The sequence below is a fragment of the Pecten maximus genome, chromosome 1 (genome assembly GCF_902652985.1).
Source record: "Pecten maximus chromosome 1, xPecMax1.1, whole genome shotgun sequence".
Lineage (NCBI taxonomy): Eukaryota > Metazoa > Mollusca > Bivalvia > Pectinida > Pectinidae > Pecten > Pecten maximus.
This window is the reverse complement of record NC_047015.1, coordinates 8,862,273-8,879,428: the sequence shown is the minus strand read 5'-3', so window position 1 is coordinate 8,879,428 and position 17,156 is coordinate 8,862,273. Positions and strand designations below refer to the sequence as shown.

Below are 17,156 nucleotides of genomic sequence, written 5' to 3'. Positions count from 1 at the left end.
ATACAGTACACTCAGGTGTAAGGTAGGTGTGTGGGGGTCAACATCTGTATAGACATGGCAATAAACATGATACAGTACACTCAGGTGTAAGGTAGGTGTGTGTGGGGTCAACATCTGTATAGACATGGCAATAAACATGATACAGTACACTCAGGTGTAAGGTAGGTGTGTGGGGGTCAACATCTGTATAGACATGGCAATAAATATGATACAGTACACTCAGGTGTAAGGTAGGTGTGTGGGGATCAACATCTGTATAGACATGGCAATAAACATGATACAGTACACTCTGGTGTAAGGTAGGTGTGTGGGGGTCAACATCTGGATAGACATGGCAATAAACATGATACAGTACACTCAGGTGTAAGGTAGTTGTGTGGGGATCAACATCTCTATAGACATGACAATAAACATGATACAGTACACTCAGGTGTAAGGTAGGTGTGTGTGGGTCAACATCTGTATAGACATGGCAATAAACATGATACAGTACACTCAGGTGTAAGGTAGGTGTGTGGGGGTCAACATCTGTATAGACATGGCAATAAACATGATACAGTACACTCAGGTGTAAGGTAGGTGTATGGGGGTCAACATCTGTATAGACGTGGCAATAAACATGATACAGTACACTCAGGTGTAAGGTAGGTGTGTGGGGGTCAACATCTGTATAGACATGGCAATAAACATGATACAGTACACTCAGGTATGAGGTAGGTGTGTGGGGTCAACATCTGTATAGACATGGCAATAAACATGATACAGTACACTCAGGTGTAAGGTAGGTGTGTGGGGGTCAACATCTGTATAGACATGGCAATAAATATGATACAGTACACTCAGGTGTAAGGTAGGTGTGTGGGGATCAACATCTGTATAGACATGGCAATAAATATGATACAGTACACTCAGGTGTAAGGTAGGTGTGTGGGGGTCAACATCTGTATAGACATGGCAATGAACATGATACAGTACACTCAGGTGTAAGGTAGGTGTGTGTGGGTCAACATCTGTATAGACATGGCAATAAACATGATACAGTACACTCAGGTGTAAGGTAGGTGTGTGGGGATCAACATCTGTATAGACATGGCAATAAACATGATACAGTACACTCAGGTGTAAGGTAGGTGTGTGTGGGTCAACATCTGTATAGACATGGCAATAAACATGATACAGTACACTCAGGTGTAAGGTAGGTGTGTGTGAGTCAACATCTGTATAGACATGGCAATAAACATGATACAGTACACTCAGGTGTAAGGTATGTGTGTGGGGTCAACATCTTTATAGACATGGCAATAAACATGATACAGTACACTCAGGTGTAAGGTAGGTGTGTGGGGGTCAACATCTGTATAGACATGGCAATAAACATGATACAGTACACTCAGGTGTGTTGTGTCTATATTGAGATGGATGAACTTCTCTTCCTATGAAATAAGACATTGCTGCAATATCTATGTTCAGACTCAGGTTCATTGTGATTAGTGTTGAATTATTGATTTTGTATTTCAGGAATGTGAACACAATTTGAGCAAACCAGAATTCAACCCACTTTCTATAAAATTTAAGATCCAGTTGATAGCATTGTAAGTATGCTTTTGTTGACTTGTAAATATATTTGTCACCTGATTTTCTTAAAATTCCCTCAAATGATAATTATTTCATCTTAAAAGTACTGTAAAACCTATGTTATTTGTGCAAATGAAACTATGACAGATTATCACTTTAAAGCTTTACTTGAACTTATTCTGCTAAACTCTTGATTAAAAATATTTGATAATTTTGTGTTTGTAATGGTTTTAAAGGAAATGGCAAAATTGTGTCTTGTTCATTTTTTGAATCCACAGTAAGAGGAAAAGCTATGGTAACATACAGTAGTTTTTTTCAAACATCTAATATAAAAAGTGCTGAAATCCCATGAAGCTAGATATCTATTAAGACCCCCAGGCTGTTGATTGTAGAGGTTACTAGTTGTAATTGAAGGTTTGTTTACTTTCAGACTTCATGTTCCAGAGATAAGAATTTTCTCTCCTACTGAACTCAAGTTCAAAAAGGTTTGTTTTTTCTTTTATCTTCCAACCAGATCACATGGCACCTAGTGTGAAAATAAAAAAATTACTAAATATAGAGTAGTGAATGATGTTCTTAAGCGACTATTAATGTAAATTTCATACTCTTTAAATGTAGATTTCTTCTGATAAATATTGAAATTAAGATATAGTCATACACCAGTACATACTGTAAAAAGCATTATATATACATGTATGTATATATGTTTTATGGTTTAAAACACTGTTTACCTCAATTGATATTTGTAAACAGTGCTACATGGAGAAAGCCGAATAGAGTCACGTGGGTGCGAGTGCAAGGAAATTTATGTTCCTATCATGTGCTATAGACACTTGCGAGCATAACAGCTTGGCTATTTTTCAGGTTTGATTATTTGTGTGACTTGGAATTATTCCATGCAATATCTTACCACAAAGTAACTCTATAGAAGAAACTCTTAGTATCAACATCAAATTATTGGTAATTTTAAGAATGAACATTAAATTATTGGTAATTTTAAGAAACTTACATCCAAACGATCAGTTTGGTTGTATATTACTTGACTACTTTTGTGCAAATTTGTAGATATTTGTTTGTGTTTGAAATTCAACATTATTCTCCTATATAAATGACTCTTAAAAAGTAAAGAAACTTTTAACACAATAATAAACATTTTAACCTTTGCTGTAGTTTCAAACATTAAGTTTTGTCGCTGCTGGTGTATTTATGTGCGAGTGCTGAAGAAGTATGTGAGGACTAGTGGATTATACAATAACTTATTGGTCTACATTTAAATTAACAACTTGACTAATAACATTGTATTAAAATTTATGGAGTATTTAACTACTAATGAAATGGGGATGAACATGTTTTCCCCTTTATCCTTTGTAAAGGGTAGTGATGGCAGAAGAATATTGATACTAAGTCAACTTTTGATTCTACATTTTGGTATATCAATCAGTAGGTGTTTTGACCCTCTCAGGGAAAATTGCAATCAGTAGGTGTTTTGACCCTCTCAGGGAAACACATCTCCAAATGAGTATGTCGGCATTGGATTATATGTTGGGTGGTGAATAAGTATTTAATGGCAGTAAGTCCTCAGCCTACATCACCATGTCCACATGTACATGTGACCTCTGATGAAGTAGTAGCATCTACCGTAATTAAAGGTTGGAGTGTAGATGATTGTTTTTTCTCATCACTGTTTTGTATATTTTATCGAAATGAAGCTTCATTGTACATTGTAAGATTATTTCTTTAACTTTGTCATCCACACAGTATTTTATTTGGAATAACAGACTTTTGATCAATGTTGAAATTTAATATAAAGCCTATTTGTGTAGCTTCATGAGCAGTTTAATTTTCAGAGTTCTATTGTTGATATTTTGTCCACACAGGAGTGTAAGGTAGTGCTGTCTGTCTGTAACCCTGCTGTGTACAACACAACCATCAGTCTAATACCCATAAAGGATGAAGACAACTTCAGCAACTCAAAGGTGTGTATAGAAACATACAGAGGTGTGTCTGTAGGTACAGAAACATACAGAGGTACGTCAGTAGGTATAGAAACATACAGAGGTACGTCAGTAGGTACAGAAACATACAGAGGTACGTCAGTAGGTATAGAAACATACAGAGGTACGTCAGTAGGTACAGAAACATACTGAGGTATGTCAGTAGGTACAGGAACATACAGAGGTATGTCAGTAGGTACAGAAACATACAGAGGTACGTCAGTAGGTACAGGTACATACAGAGGTATGTCAGTAGGTACAGAAACATACAGAGGTACGTCAGTAGGTACAGAAACATACAGAGGTATGTCAGTAGGTACAGGTACATACAGAGGTATGTCAGTAGGTACAGGTACATACAGAGGTACGTCAGTAGGTACAGAAACATACAGAGGTACGTCAGTAGGTACAGAAACATACAGAGGTATGTCAGTAGGTACAGGTACATACAGAGGTGTGTCTGTAGGTACAGAAACATACAGAGATATGTCAGTAGGTACAGGTACATACAGAGGTACGTCAGTAGGTACAGAAACATACAGAGGTATGTCGGTAGGTACAGAAACATACAGAGGTACGTCGGTAGGTACAGAAACATACAGAGGTACGTCAGTAGGTACAGAAACATACAGAGGTACGTCAGTAGGTACAGAAACATACAGAGGTACGTCAGTAGGTACAGGTACATACAGAGGTGTGTCAGTAGGTATAGAAACATACAGAGGTGTGTCTGTAGGTACAGAAACATACAGAGCTACATCAGTAGGTACAGGTACATACAGAGGTACGTCAGTAGGTACAGGTACAGAAACATACAGAGGTGTGTCTGTAGGTACAGAAACATACAGAGCTACATCAGTAGGTACAGGTACATACAGAGGTACATCAGTAGGTACAGGTACATACAGAGGTACGTCAGTAGGTACAGAAACATACTGAGGTACGTCAGTAGGTAAAGAAACGTACAGAGGTACATCTGTAGGTACAGGAACATACTGAGGTACGTCAGTAGGAACAGGTACATACAGAGGTACGTCAGTAGGTACAGGAACATACAGAGGTGTGTCAGTAGGTACAGGAACATACAGAGGTACGTCAGTAGGTACAGAAACATACAGAGGTGTGTCAATAGTTATAGGAACATACAGAGGTGTGTCAGTAGGTACAGAAACATACAGAGGTGTGTCAGTGAGTACAGAAACATATAGAGGTATGTCAGTGGGTACAGAAACATACAGAGGTACGTCAGTAGCTACAGAAACATACAGAGGTGTGTCAGTAGCTACAGAAACATACAGAGGTATGTCAATAGTTATAGGAACATACAGAGGTGTGTCAGTAGGTACAGAAACATACAGAGGTGTGTCAGTAGGTACAGAAACATACAGAGGTGTGTCTGTAGGTACAGAAACATATAGAGGTATATCAGTAGGTATAGGAACATACAGAGGTGTGTCAGAAGGTACAGACCTACAGCTATATTGTAGGTATAAACCACTAGATCTAGACAGAAGGTACACAGACCTACAGCTACATTGTAGGTATAAACCACTAGATCTAGACAGAAGGTACACAGACCTACAGCTATATTGTAGGTATAAACCACAAGATCTAGACAGAAGGTACACAGACCTACAGCTACATTGTAGGTATAAACCACTAGATCTAGACAGAAGGTACACAGACCTACAGATACATTGTAGGTATAAACCACTAGATCTAGACAGAAGGTACACAGACATACAGATACATTCTAGGTATAAACCACTAGATCTAGACAGAAGGTACACATACAGCTACATTGTAGGTATAAACCACTAGATCTAGACAGAAGGTACACAGACATACAGATACATTGTAGGTATAAACCACTAGATCTAGACAGAAGGTACATAGACCTACAGCTACATTGTAGGTATAAACCACTAGATCTAGACAGAAGGTACACAGACCTACAGCTACATTGTAGGTATAAACCACTAGATCTAGACAGAAGGTACAGACCTACAGCTACATTGTAGGTATAAACCACTAGATCTAGACAGAAGGTACACCTACAGCTACATTGTACATGTAGGTATAAACCACTAGATCTAGACAGAAGGTACAGACCTACAGCTACATTGTAGGTATAAACCACTAGATCTAGACAGAAGGTACAGACCTACAGCTACATTGTAGGTATAAACCACTAGATCTAGACAGAAGGTACACAGACCTACAGATACATTGTAGATATAAACCACTAGATCTAGACAGAAGGTACAGACCTACAGCTACATTGTAGGTATAAACCACTAGATCTAGACAGAAGGTACAGACATACAGCTACATTGTAGGTATAAACCACTAGATCTAGACAGAAGGTACACAAACAGCTACATTGTAGGTATAAACCACTAGATCTAGACAGAAGGTACAGACCTACAGCTACATTGTAGGTATAAACCACTAGATCTAGACAGAAGGTACACAGACCTACAGCTACATTGTAGGTATAAACCACTAGATCTAGACAGAAGGTACACAGACCTACAGCTACATTGTAGGTATAAACCACTAGATCTAGACAGAAGGTACACAAACAGCTACATTGTAGGTATAAACCACTAGATCTAGACAGAAGGTACACAGACCTACAGCTACATTGTAGGTATAAACCACTAGATCTACACAGAAGGTACACAGACCTACAGCTACATTGTAGGTATAAACCACTAGATCTAGACAGAAGGTACACAGACATACAGATACATTGTAGGTATAAACCACTAGATCTAGACAGAAGGTACACAGACCTACAGCTACATTGTAGGTATAAACCACTAGATCTAGACAGAAGGTACACAGACCTACAGCTACATTGTAGGTATAAACCACTAGATCTAGACAGAAGGTACACAGACATACAGTACATTTAGTTAGGTATTATTAACACCCATCGACAGCAGTTTAAGGGCCAGCAAACACGTACATGTATCGTATTGAATTAAATCAATAGAAAAGAATGTAATGTTTACAAGCTTCAATAATATTGTAGATCATAAACACGTGGTTTAAATGAAGAAATAGACAATAATTAGTGTAAACTTTATGATTATTACAATCAAGACCACAGCTACGGTAAAGTATGTCAAGTTTAGAAAAGATCAATGTCTTCCAAATAGTGAAATAGTTCTTTCAAATCCATGGAATTGAAATAGTTTGTAGGTAGTAGGTAAAAGCCACTAGATTTAGAATGTAAGTAACATATTTTAAGTTATATTCCTGTTACTTCCAAGGTTGAACTGCCAAAACAAGAAGTGATAATTTCTAGCCGGGACGATGCTGCAATATATGATGATGGAAACCAAGGACAGGAGGTGTTCAAGGATGATCCAAGGTAAGTATCTATCAATGGAATTAATATTAATGAGGTTCCAATTGGTTGATTAAGTTTTGTGAATTAGTAAATGGTAGGATTATAACCAAGCTCAGTAAGCAGATCCATTCATTTTGACAATTCTTACACCAAATACATATGCACAAAGTCATATAGCAGCAAATTTGTCCAATAAAGGGGTATAAACTCTACAAATAATCCGCTGATTTTAAAGACAAATAGCTTGGCTTTCTATTTTCATTGTAAATCATTGAAAGATCAAAACTCTCCCAAAAGGTCGCCGTTCAATATGCCAGTGTCCAAATAACTAAGGCAATGAAATCCCCATCAAATCTTTATATCGGAGGTATAATGACTAATTCCAGTGATGTTTACCATTTAAAAAGTGATAAAACAGGCCTTAAAGCTATTATGTTTGTTTGATACTGTAGAGTGTATTGTTTATTTTACAGTATTGTGAAGTTTAGAAGAGACAATAAGATTGGGATAATAATCAAGGTGACACCAGGAATTCAGGAGGGTGATGTCAAGGTAAACACACTTGTTTATACTTTTAACGGCTCTGTGTTAATGTAGCTATATCTCCTAGATACAACTTGGGTTTGACATTTCTGGTATTAAACTATACTTTACTGTAAGTACTTGTCATATTTTACTTAGCCTTATAACAACATTTTAACATAATTATTCACAAGTTTTAGAAATTATACAATGAAAATAATTACCTGTATTATTCATCCACTCATAGTTAGCATTTCTTTGTTGTATTACTTCCTGTAACATAGCATTGTTAACCTGTGACAGGTAACTTCCTGTAACATAGCATTGTTAACCTGTGACAGGTAACTTCCTGTAACATAGCATTGTTAACCTGTGACAGATTGGTTTGTTGTATTACTTCCTGTAACATAGCATTGTTAACCTGTGACAGGTAACTTCCTGTAACATAGCATTGTTAACCTGTGACAGATTGGTTTGTTGTATTACTTCCTGTAACAAAGCATTGTTAACCTGTGACAGGTTGGTTTCTGGCTGAAGCATGACTACAGGAACACTGCCATTGCCCTCCCATCAGAAGGTCAGGAACCCCAGACTGTGTGGCTCCAGCATCGAGTCCATCTCAACATCGGCCCGCTCAAGGTCACAAAATGAGAAAAGAACTTTTGATATGAAGGGGTCACTGAATGAGGACCAGATCCTGTGGTCTTAAACAGATTCTCGACCCTAGTCAACTCCAGCAAGCAGATCATTACAGTGGAAATATATCAGACAAGACTTATATCCACTAGTTGTTTGGTTACCTAAAACTTTGTCTATTTTAATCGCCTTTTGTCCGTCGTCCATTCGTAAACAATTTACATTTTCGACTTTTCAATAACCAAGAGGCCTAGAGACCTGATATTGACCCAATTGCTTGTGACTTATTCTTGTTAGCCAAAAGATATAACATTATGATGGTCAGCTTCCTTAGATCCATATTAATGACCTGAAGAAACTTTTTAAAAAATCACATCAATTCAAGTCTTTCCAACAAAAACTATAGAACAGGTGGACGGTAAAGGCCTGGTTGGCGTCTTGTTTATTTTTGGTGTACGGTTTATTCAGAATTTGTATCTGAATTTTTCTTACATAGATTATATTGTATTTGTTCATATGCTTTTACTTAATTAAATAGAGAAGACTAGTTATTTTCTGTGTAATCGGTATACAAATTAAACCTAAGAAATTGAAATAAGTGACAAGGTTCATCTGATATGAGCTAACAATAATTTTGCACAATGCTCACTTTCCTTTTCCTACTGTGCAAAATTTTCAAACAAGTGTCTGTTCATTAAAAAAATTGTAGGATTATTTTTCTTTTCTTCTTTTTGAATTGAACTTTGAATCCACCTTTCTGCTTTGAACTTCAAGTTATAGTTTGTTCACAATGTATATTTAAAAGATTTTGCAAATACCATTAATTATCAGTGTAACAGAGGGCAGTATTAATGACATTTCAATGCCTCCTCTAGGGATCGAACCCAGGATCTCAGGATTACTCATCTTACCAGTTCTCTTTATGATATTTAACAGGGTTAATTGAGTTCTCTTTATGATATTTAACAGGGTTAAATTAGTATTAATGAACTACTAACAAAGAAAATCTGCCAGTTTAAATATATCATAAAGATGCTTCAAATAGAAGGTTGTTGGGAAAATATGGCTGAGATTAAATATTACCTTTATTGCTGCTACACCATTCGAGGTAACCATCAATAGTACACAAAAAATTAGATCATAAAAGTTTTCAGGGTGAAAACCATTTGATAAATAAATGTAGAAATATCAGTTCAGAAGTCTGATTGAGGAATTCTGAAAGTTTATTTTGTAAAATTAACTCTGGGTTTTTTTTGTGGTACTCATTACATGTGTGTTAATGTTCCTAACTATTGTAGGTATAGAATAGTGCTGAGTAGCTTCACCGTGTAACAGCAGTTATGATGAGATGTGTGTGATTGTGGAATTCCTTTTAAGAAATTCTGATATTAGAGTTATTTATTGCGAAAATGAAGACATCTGTTGTGGTGTCATCATGTACTATGGAGGAAAGCTTAGTGATATGTTTCTGAAGAATCAAATGATTTTGTGCTTTGCAGAATTGTATTTGCTTGACTTTATAAAAACCTTCCAAGCCTACATTACAACTCTGTGATATGTTTGCTACTCCTTAAAAACTGCATTTACACTGGTACTATATGTTGTTGTGGGAGTGGCATGTTCAGTGCTGGACAATAAATATTTATCTCATAACTCAAATTAATTCCTATTTTTTTTCTTTACCGCAAGATTTTAGTTACATATTTATCATATATATATATCATGTTGTCAGAGCTGAATCAGAAGGGACATAGATTGAAAACAGCATACCTTTACTACAAGCTGAAAACAGCATACCTTTACTACAAGCTGAAAACAGCATACCTTTACTACAAGCTAATTTTTAATGGGGGTTTTTAGGAATATATCCAGGCTATTCAGTGTATTAGTGCTCAAGTACACAATGTTACAGTTGTGAGGAAGTCAATAATGTACTAATGACAATTACCAGAGAGGAAAATCACGAAACTGAATCAACATGTATATAACAGGTGTGATAGTCAGTACACCTGTATATAAGGTATATAACAGGTGTGATAGTCAGTACACTTGTATATAAGTTATATAACAGGTGTGATAGTCAGTACACTTGTATATAACTTATATAACAGGTGTGATAGTCAGTACACTTGTACATTAGGTATATAACAGGTGTGATAGTCAGTACACTTGTATATAAGTTATATAACAGGTGTGATAGTCAGTACACTTGTATATAAGTTATATAACAGGTGTGATAGTCAGTACACTTGTATATAACTTATATAACAGGTGTGATAGTCAGTACACTTGTACATTAGGTATATAACAGGTGTGATAGTCAGTACACTTGTATATAAGTTATATAACAGGTGTGATAGTCAGTACACTTGTATATAAGTTATATAACAGGTGTGATAGTCAGTACACTTGTATATAACTTATATAACAGGTGTGATAGTCAGTACACTTGTATATAACTTATATAACAGGTGTGATAGTCAGTACACTTGTATATAAGTTATATAACAGGTGTGATAGTCAGTACACTTGTACATAAGTTATATAACAGGTGTGATAGTCAGTACACTGGTATATAAGTTATATAACAGGTGTGATAGTCAGTACACTTGTATATAAGTTATATAACAGGTGTGATAGTCAGTACACTTGTATATAAGTTATAACACGGGTGTGATAGTCAGTACACTTGTATATAAGTTATATAACAGCTGTGATAGTCAGTACACTTGTATATAAGTTATATAACAGGTGTGATAGTCAGTACACTTGTATATAAGGTATATAACAGGTGTGATAGTCAGTACACTTGTATATAAGTTATATAACAGGTGTGATAGTACATTTGTATATAAGGTATATAACAGGTGTGATAGTCAGTACACCTGTATATAAGTTATAACACAGGTGTGATACTCAGTACACTTGTACATATGTTATATAACAGGTGTGATAGTCAGTACACTTGTACATATGTTATATAACAGGTGTGATAGTCAGTACACTTGTACATATGTTATATAACAGGTGTGATAGTCAGTACACTTGTACATATGTTATAACACAGCTGTGATAGTCAGTACACTTGTATATATGTTATACAACAGGTGTGATAGTCAGTACACTTGTACATATGTTATATAACAGGTGTGATAGTCAGTACACTTGTACATATGTTATATAACAGGTGTGATAGTCAGTACACTTGTACATATGTTATATAACAGGTGTGATAGTCAGTACACTTGTATATAAGTTATATAACAGGTGTGATAGTCGGTACACTTGTATATAAGTTATATAACAGGTGTGATAGTCAGTACACTTGTATATAAGTTATATAACAGGTGTGATAGTCAGTACACTTGTATATAAGTTAAAACACAGGTGTGATAGTCAGTACACTTGTATATAAGTTATATAACAGGTGTGATAGCCAGTACACTTGTATATAAGTTATATAACAGGTGTGATAGTCAGTACACTTGTATATAAGTTATATAACAGGTGTGATAGTCAGTACACTTGTATATAAGTTATAACACAGGTGTGATAGTCAGTACACTTGTACATATGTTATATAACAGGTATGATAGTCAGTACACTTGTATATAAGTTATATAACAGGTGTGATAGTCAATACACTTGTATATAAGTTATATAACAGGTGTGATAGTCAATACACTTGTATATAAGTTGTATAACAGGTGTGATAGTCAGTACACTTGTATATAAGGTATATAACAGGTGTGATAGTCAATACACTTGTATATAAGTTATATAACAGGTGTGATAGTCAGTACACCTGTACATATGTTATATAACAGGTGTGATAGTCAGTACACTTGTACATATGTTATATAACAGGTGTGATAGTTAGTACACTTGTACATATGTTATATAACAGATGTGATAGTCAGTACACTTGTACATATGTTATATAACAGGTGTGATAGTCGGTACACTTGTATATAAGTTATATAACAGGTGTGATAATCAGTACACTTGTATATAAGGTATATAACAGGTGTGATAGTCAATACACTTGTATATAAGTTATATAACAGGTGTGATAGTCAGTACACCTGTACATATGTTATATAACAGGTGTGATAGTCAGTACACTTGTACATATGTTATATAACAGGTGTGATAGTCAGTACACTTGTACCTAAGTTATATAACAGGTGTGATAGTCGGTACACTTGTATATAAGTTATATAACAGGTGTGATAGTCAGTACACCTGTATATAAGTTATATAACAGGTGTGATAGTCAGTACACTTGTACATATATTATATAACAGGTGTGATAGTCAGTACACTTGTACATAAGTTATATAACAGGTGTGATAGTCAGTACACTTGTACATATGTTATATAACATCATCTCTTCATGTCTCGTCTTTAACGTGCGCATTATGTCAGTTGAAAATGGTAGACCCAGTTTAAAATTATGAGTTGCGTCTTGTACTTGAAGCTTTCAAAACAACTTTTCGAACATGACATTCTTCTTCATACCTCCATGGCGAATTATGACCCCAAACATTGATTTATATCCACATGAACAAGAAACATCTCCCAGTCTTCCTCATGCATACAACTCCTAAGACACTTCCCCACACACTCCATTCTGCACACCGATGGATTGAAGGATATTAAAATGGTCGGTGCCGTGTTCTGTGCTCCTAACTCAACGTGAACCACCTTCATTCGACTCCCAGATGGAGCATCTGTTTTCTCTACAGGCGCGTTCGCAATCGATTAAACTCCAAATCGATGAACGCAACGTCAGAAGAGCAGTCATATGGTCAGATTCACTATCTGTTCTTCAAAGTCTGAAATCACGTCAACACGAAATCATACTTATCCAAAACAGTATCCTCCTGATTCACCTAATTTCAAAGAAATGTCGACTAAATCTTCTTTGTGTCACGGGACATGTCGGTATCCAAGGAAACGAACAAGTCGACAACGCGGCCAGGTATCCTCTAAGTGTCCCACGACAATGACACGACTACATACAGACATTAAAAGGGTCAATTCAATCCGACATACAAGGTCAATTCAATCCGACATACAAGGTCAATTCAATCTGACATACAAGGTCAATTCAATCCGACATACAAGGTCAATTCAATCTGGCATACAAGGTCAATTCAATATGACATCAAGGTCAATTCAATCCGACATACAAGAGCTGCAGCGATGGTCTCTGGAATCGAGCAATAAATTTCTCCAAACCAAACATTGTACACACCCTCAAACGCGAAAACCTCGCAGAGAAAGTTGTCCTCATTCGACCTCGCACTCATCATATTCACGTATTCAAGTTTTAAAACAGGAAAGACACATTTCTCGTTCACAGTTGCACATTTTTAGCTCACCTGGACCGAAGGTCTGGTGAGCTTATGTCATGGCGCGGCGTCCGTCGTCCGTCAACATTTGCTTCAAATCGCTACTAGTCAAAAAGTATTTATTGGATTTTGACCAAATTTAGTCAGAAACATCCTTGGCAGAAGGGGATCAGATTTTGCATAAATGGTGACTCTGACCCCCAAGGGGCCTGAGGGGTGGGGCCCAATAGGGGAAATTGAGGCAATTCCTTTAAATCGCTACTAGTCATAAAGTTATGAATGGATTTGAACCCAATTTGGTCAGAAACATTCTTGGGGGAAGGGGAACAGATTTTGCATAAATGGTGACTCTGACCCCCAAGGGGCCAAAGGGGCGGGGCCTAATGGGGAAATAGAGGTAATTCCTATAAATCGCTACTTGTCATAAAGTTATGAATGGATTTTAATCCAATTTGGTCAGAAACATCCTTTGGGGAAGGGGAACAGATTTTGCATAAATGGTTACTCTGACCCCCAAGGGGCCAAAGGGGCGGGGCCTAATGGGGAAATAAGAGGTAATTTCTTCAAATCGCTACTAGTCATAAAGTTAAGAATGGATTTGAACCCAATTTAATCAGAAACATTCTTGGGGGAAGGGGAACAGATTTTGCATAAATGGTGACTCTGACCCCCAAGGGGCCAAAGGGGCGGGGCCTAATGGGGAAATAGAGGTAATTCCTTCAAATCGCTACTAGTCATAAAGTTATGAATGGATTTGAACCCAATTTAATCAGAAACATTCTTGAGGGAAGGGGAACAGATTTTGCATAAATGGTGACTCTGACCCCCAAGGGGCCTGAGGGGCGGGGCCCAATAGGGGAAATTGAGGCAATTCCTTAAAATCGCTATTTGTCATAAAGTTATGAATGGATTTGAACCCAATTTGGTCAGAAACATCCTTCAGGGAAGGGGAACAGATTTTGGATAAATGGTTACTCTGACCCCGAAGGGGCCAAAGGGGCGGGGCCTAATGGGGAAATAGAGGTAATTCCTTTAAATCGCTACTAGTCATAAAGTTATGAATGGATTTCAACCCAATTTGGTCAGAAACATTCTTGGGGGAAGGGAAACAGATTTTGCATAAATGGTGACTCTGACCCCCCAAGGGGCCTGAGGGGCGGGGCCGAATAGGGGAAATTGAGGCAATTCCTTTAAATCGCTACTAGTCATAAAGTTATGAATGGATTTAAACCCAAATTGGTCAGAAACATTCTTATGTGAAGGGGAACAGATTTTGCATAAATGGTGACTGAACCCCGAGGAGCCAAAGGGACGGGTCCCAATAGGGGAAATAGAAGTAATTCCTTTAAATCGCTACTAGTCATAAAGTTATGAATGGATTTGAACCCAATTTGGTCAGAAACATTCTTGGGGGATGGGGAACAGATTTTGCATAAATGGTGACTCTGACCCCCAAGGGGCCTGAGGGGCGGGGCCCAATAGGGGAAATTGAGGCAATTCCTTAAAATCGCTACTTGTCATAAAGTTATGAATGGATTTGAACCCAATTTAGTCAGAAACATTCTCCAGGGAAGGGGAACAGATTTTGGATAAATGGTTACTCTGACCCCCAAGGGGCCAAAGGGGCGGGGCCTAATGGGGAAATAGAGGTAATTCCTTCAAACCGCTACTAGTCATAAAGTTATTAATGGATTTCAACCCAATTTGGTCAGAAACATTCTTGGGGGAAGGGGAACAGATTTTGCATAAATGGTGACTCTGATCCCCAAGGGGCCAAAGGGGCGGGGCCTAATGGGGAAGTAAGAGGTAATTCCTTCAAATCGCTACTAGTAATAAAGTTATGAATGGATTAAAACCCAAATTGGTCAGAAACATTCTTATGTGAAGGGGAACAGATTTTGCATAAATGATGACTCTGACTCCCAAAGGTCCGAAGGGGCGGGACCTAATGGGGAAACAGAGGTAATATCTTTAAATCGCTACTAGTCATAAAGTTATGAAAGGATTTGAACCCAATTTGGTCAAAAACATCATTGGGGGAAGGGGAACAGATTTTGCATAAATGATGACTCTGACTCCCAAAGGACCGAAGGGGCGGGGCCTAATGGGGAAACATAGGTAATATCTTTAAATCGCTACTAGTCATAAAGTTATGAATGGATTTGAACCCAATTTAATAAGAAACATCCTTTGGGGAAGGGGAACAGATTTTGCATAAATGGTGACTCTGACCCCCAAGGGGCCAAAGGGAAGGGGCCCCATATGGGAAATAGAGGTAATTCCTTTAAATCGCTACTATTTATACATTTATGCCCCCCCGAGGGGCAAAAGGGGTGGGGCCCCATATGGGAAATAGAGGTAATTCCTTTAAATCGCTACTAGTCATAAAGTCATAAAGTTATAAATGCATGTTGTAAACTCAGAGAGTCTGGACTTTATTATTTCTTTAAAGCAGTTGGGATACCCACGCTATAACCAAATATAGCATTGTTTGAGGTTAACAAACAAAAGGAATTGAACATGAACATTATTTTGACATTTGGTCAAATCCAACCAGGTGAGCGATACAGGCCCCATGGGCCTCTTGTTTAATCTAGTGCTCAGATTTAAAAATCTTCGATATTTATTCGAATATTTGAAAGAGATCGGCCTTTCAGTAAAATATAACTCCAGACCTTTCAGCAACACGGCCACATTTCAAACCTCAAACCCATGCTCCAGGAACACGACCACATCTTAATTCCATGCTCCAGGAACACAACCACATCTTAATTCCATGCTGCAGGAACACGACCACATCTTAATTCCATGCTCCAGTAACATGACCAAATCTTAATTCCATGCTCCAGTAACACGATCACATCTTAATTCCATGCTCCAGGAACACGACCACATCTTAATTCCATGCTGCAGGAACACGACCACATCTTAATTCCATGCTCCAGGAACACGACCACATCTTAATTCCACGCTGCAGGAACACGACCACATCTCAAACCCATGCTGCAGGAACATGACCACATCTTAATTCCATGCTGCAGGAACACGACTACATCTTAATTCCATGCTGCAGGAACACGACCACATCTTAATTCCATGCTCCAGTAACACGATCACATCTTAATTCCATGCTCCAGTAACACGATCACATCTCAAACCCATGCAGCAGGAACACGACCACATCTTAATTCCATGCTGCAGGAACACGACCCCATCTTAATTCCATGCTGCAGGAACACGACCCATCTTAATGCCATGCTCCAGGAACACGACCACATCTTAATTCCATGCTGCAGGAACACGACCCCATCTTAATTCCATGCTGCAGGAACACGACCACATCTTAATTCCATGCTGCAGGAACACGACCACATCTTAATTCCATGCTGCAGGAACACGACCCCATCTTAATTCCATGCTGCAGGAACACGACCCCATCTTAATGCCATGCTCCAGGAACACGACCACATCTTAATTCCATGCTGCAGGAACACGACCACATCTTAATTCCATGCTGCAGGAACACGACCCCATCTTAATTCCATGCTGCAGGAACACGACCACATCTTAATTCCATGCTGCAGGAACACGACCACATCTTAATTCCATGCTCCAGTAACACGATCACATCTTAATTCCATGCTGCAGGAACACGACCACATCTTAATTCCATGCTCCAGTAACACGATCACATCTTAATTCCATGCTCCA

The 17,156-nt window shown here is 37.7% G+C and overlaps 1 protein-coding gene across 3 annotated transcripts in view; it reads left to right on the top strand.

Moving 5' to 3' along the window:
- Positions 1 to 9,747, top strand: part of LOC117324066 (dynactin subunit 4-like) — a 29,512-nt gene extending 19,765 nt beyond the window's left edge. For 2 of the 3 annotated variants that reach the window (XM_033879708.1, XM_033879692.1), the window contains 6 exons: positions 1,519 to 1,592; positions 2,006 to 2,060; positions 3,453 to 3,551; positions 6,851 to 6,951; positions 7,404 to 7,482; positions 7,972 to 9,747. In XM_033879708.1, the coding sequence (XP_033735599.1) occupies positions 1,519 to 1,592; positions 2,006 to 2,060; positions 3,453 to 3,551; positions 6,851 to 6,951; positions 7,404 to 7,482; positions 7,972 to 8,103 (540 nt within the window). In that variant the 3' untranslated portion in view covers positions 8,104 to 9,747. The remainder of the gene's footprint in view (positions 1 to 1,518; positions 1,593 to 2,005; positions 2,061 to 3,452; positions 3,552 to 6,850; positions 6,952 to 7,403; positions 7,483 to 7,971) is intronic. The other variant, XM_033879700.1, reaches the window with a different exon arrangement.
- The last annotated feature ends 7,409 nt before the right edge of the window (positions 9,748 to 17,156 follow it).